General features: G+C 57.3%; 1 protein-coding gene across 1 annotated transcript; it reads right to left on the bottom strand.

Annotated features, from left to right (window-relative positions):
- Positions 1-767: 767 nt before the first annotated feature.
- On the bottom strand, positions 768-2,287 carry BESB_075920 (putative autophagy-related 12 variant 1; the record flags this gene model as incomplete). The annotated part of the gene is made up of 3 exons (XM_029365953.1): positions 768-875; positions 1,331-1,458; positions 2,230-2,287. The coding sequence occupies 3 exons, from the start codon at positions 2,285-2,287 to the stop codon at positions 768-770; spliced, it is 294 nt and encodes a 97-aa protein (XP_029217384.1).
- Between the last annotated feature and the right edge of the window lie 1,382 nt (positions 2,288-3,669).

Genomic DNA, 3,669 nt, shown 5'->3' on the forward strand with positions numbered 1-3,669 from the left:
CATGCCTGTTTTCCACCGCCAGGCGCCGACGGCGCTCCAAAGGCTCATTTCTTCGTCAAGTTCCGGGACGGACATGCCAAAAAGAGATGTCCTAGTGCTCGCCTCGTTGGCCTCCGTGCGCGATCCTTTCATGGTTAGGGGGAGATCCCGATCTACTCCACGCACAACTGATATTCCATTATAAGTAACTTTCGTCGCTGTACAAATGCTCTGCAATCGTGCGTGTGAAACGTGAGTCTCCGCCGGGGCTGCATCTCTCGTATCGTACGCGTCCATCAACGGGGTAGCCTCGAGTTGAGCCAAACGGCCAGTGATCGTGTAGCGCCTTGCGCTGCTCACTGCAGAAGTGGCGCGCACGTCCTTGACTCGCCTTCGAACGCGGCCTAACGGCAGAGCACCTCCGCCGGATAAAGTGCGGCAAACCATTTAGTAGGCAGGCGTGGCAGTACGACACCACCAGACTGCTGCCGACTCCCACGGCCTGCGAGAGCACTGACAGACAATTGCGCGAAGCCGAAACCTGTTGCGGGGAAGCTGTCAGACAAACCGGCACATAGGAGCTCTCTTCTGTCACTTCAAAACGCGAATAATCCAGCCTTCCAGGCACCTCAGCTGGGGGGATGGGGGCACAGCCCAGTCCTCCCACAGAGTGCGGCAGCTTGCGGCCGGTTCCGGATCCCAAGAAGCACTGACATGGGGACGCCTGCCACTCTGTGCTGACCGAAGTCCGCTGCGCTTGGTTCTGCAGCATCACACACGCCTTGAAATCAAGCGGATACAGAGACGACAAGGCCGGCCAGGGAGCCACTCACTTCGAACAAATCTGCGACGAACTCGTCAGGCTGGGGCTGGATGAAGTTGTTGACGTAGACGTACTGAAGACAGGCAGAGACAGAGCGGCCAGTTAGAAGCACTGCGAACCGTCACTGGGCGCCACAGGAGGATAACCCGTCTCCGTACGCGCGCGTCGTCAGTTTTTCTCAGGATGTAAAAGCCTGTCTCCATCGCGTGAAGCGGAGCACGCATGGTATGGGCCGAAGGCCGGACTGACGCAGCGGGAACAGAGTACCCGAATCCACGCAGCCTACGTATGTGGAACCTGCGAATCAAAGTGCTGCATCTCGCGACCAAGACTGGACGCAACGGAGTAGCAAACGACACGGTCCCGTGGCAGGCAGAGGGCCGGGACCGAGAAGAGAGACACGCGGCAGCTCCGTCAAGGGACCACAGCTGCGGTCGCTTAGGCTCCGGAACAGCTGACATTTGAAGCCGACGGCGCACGCCGACGAGCGCACGCGAGATCTGCGCAGCGCCTACAGCCCTGGCTCACCAGGAGGTCTTTCTTCAATGCTTTTTTGAGGAAGCCGATGACGGCGTCAAAGCGCTGGTAGGCGTCCACTTTGAACCGGCTGACGCGCAGGCGCGCAGCCCCGCCCACATTCATCAAACAAATGCGCACTGTAAGCCACACACGTCACAACGACAGAACTACCCTGCGCTTTCGACTTGAAACGTGCAAGCCGCACGAGAGAAGGGTTCAGGGTTAGGGGGTTTTCTCAGAAACGTAGCTGAGCAGCGAGGCGCAGAGTTCAGCCTGCCGCCTGCAAAAGTCTTCTCCGCCCCCAACACGCGCGTGGTCGCCTCCGAGTCGACCCCGCGGCACTCGCGCAGGCAGATGCCCGCGCAATCTGCTCCCTGGCTCAGCCTCGTGCAGCGGGGTGTCTTGGCGTCATCCCGTGCTCGCCGGCAGCAGCCAGTAGCTACCAAATGCCTGGCAGCCACTCGATGGCGGCAGAACCAGTGTAGTGAACCGACAAATCCGTCCTACATCACGTGAATGACTTGTCGTCCCAGGGCACTGAAATCTGAGATCTCTGCCAACACCGTGCTCTCCGTCTTGTAACGCTGAGCGGGAGTGCTACAGGGCAGAACAAAGGTGAGGTTTCTGGCCACAAAGCGAACAGGGGACGCCGCATTGACAGCCTGAGCTCTGAGCACACTTCCACGACGAAGAGCATCTCCTGCCACCGTTCGACGGCGCAGCGAGGGTTGTGATGTTCGTAAGACCAACCAAACGAAATACTGTCGCGCTACGGCGATTCGCATAAGCCGCCGCCCGGCTGACGCTGCGGTGCTCAGTGATGTAGTAGGTGGGTCAGTCGAGAGCAGATGACGAATCCATTACCACACTCATTCGGGTATAGTCGTCACGCTGATTCTGCTCCGTACCTTCCGCTCCTGAATCAAGCCGCGTCACTGCAGTTGAAGGAGATACTGACGTACTCATGATGACATGAATTTAAGAAAGTAGCCTGCGCCTGCCTCAGCGAGCATAGGAAAGGTGGTGTTTACGGCGGCCGTATACGGTGCCAGCCGGCCAAACACAACACAGCACATTGTCGCTTCCCCCCCGTTTTAGCTGGTCCTTGACAGAGGGTTGGAGTACTCGTCGGTATCGATTCACGTTCAGCAATAGCTCTGCCTGATCATATACTACCAGGTGGTGGTCCGCTTGAGTAACAGGACGACAATGCGAGCAGCGGAACCTTCGGCGTCCGCAGCCCTTGAAACACTATGCAGAGGAATTCGCAGCAATTAGGTCTGATCTCAGCCTGCGTACATGTCTTGTACTGCGTACGCGCGCTCCATATCAGTCTGGACCGCGCCCTCATCGGACACAGCTGTTGGATGCACCTCACCCCTAACGATGTGCAGAAGCCGCGGGTCGCTTGCTCGGACACCGCGCGACCATGGGCCATCTACCGCGCAGTTGCGAGGCCCGAGTCGCCACTGACAACTACGCTTCTCATACGGACTTCAACTGGATTTCCCCGCAATACACATACTTGGAATATCAACAAGCGGCGCCTATAGCATCAGGACCTCAGCAGCCCAGTAGGGTGCTACGGACAATGTTGCTGGGGACGCATGAAAGAACTGAATACCCTACGCTCATCACGCGTGATTATCCGCGCCGGATACCTTGCCGACTTAAACCCCGCCTTGCGGCTTTTTCGTTACATCCGCAAACAACGGACAGATCGCTTTGGTTGAAGATGGGAGGCGCTGCCAGGCAGGGGTTTTTGTTAAGCCCTTCTTTCCTACAGAACCTTGAACCGTTTCAGTCAACACTGGCTGGTTGCCATGCGAGAATCTAATTTTTTCTCTACACTTCGGTGCCACCCAGTCAGTTGCACCCCCGTTGAGCAGAAATTTAAAGGCACCGATGTTGAGCTCGAGGCGTCAGCAGAAGTTTTAAGTTTGTTTATCGCGCGATAGATACTGACATCACCGGCCCACACGGCGCCGCCACTGTAATACTAGTACTGCACGGTAACGCACAGCTACGGGCGCGCCCAAGCGAACCTGAACCAGGCACTATCGCGTCGTCAAGCGTCTCTACCAGTGGCGCACCTTGTCTGCAACGCTCACGCCCACACGGAGCTGACGGAATGCGCCGAGCCATCGCTAGCAGAGCATCTCTACATGGCGCCTACGTGCTGTCCGAGGAGTTAGATACACAGCATAAACCCGACGCGTCGTTACAATGGCAGGGACACGGAAATAAAGCCGGCCTCAAACGAGATATGAGAGCTGCCTGACACCGGCACACCTTTTGACTCAGACGAGGCCTGAAGTTAACAAGCTTGATCTACACGCAGTAGAATG

Source organism: Besnoitia besnoiti, chromosome VII (genome assembly GCF_002563875.1).
Source record: "Besnoitia besnoiti strain Bb-Ger1 chromosome VII, whole genome shotgun sequence".
Lineage (NCBI taxonomy): Eukaryota > Apicomplexa > Conoidasida > Eucoccidiorida > Sarcocystidae > Besnoitia > Besnoitia besnoiti.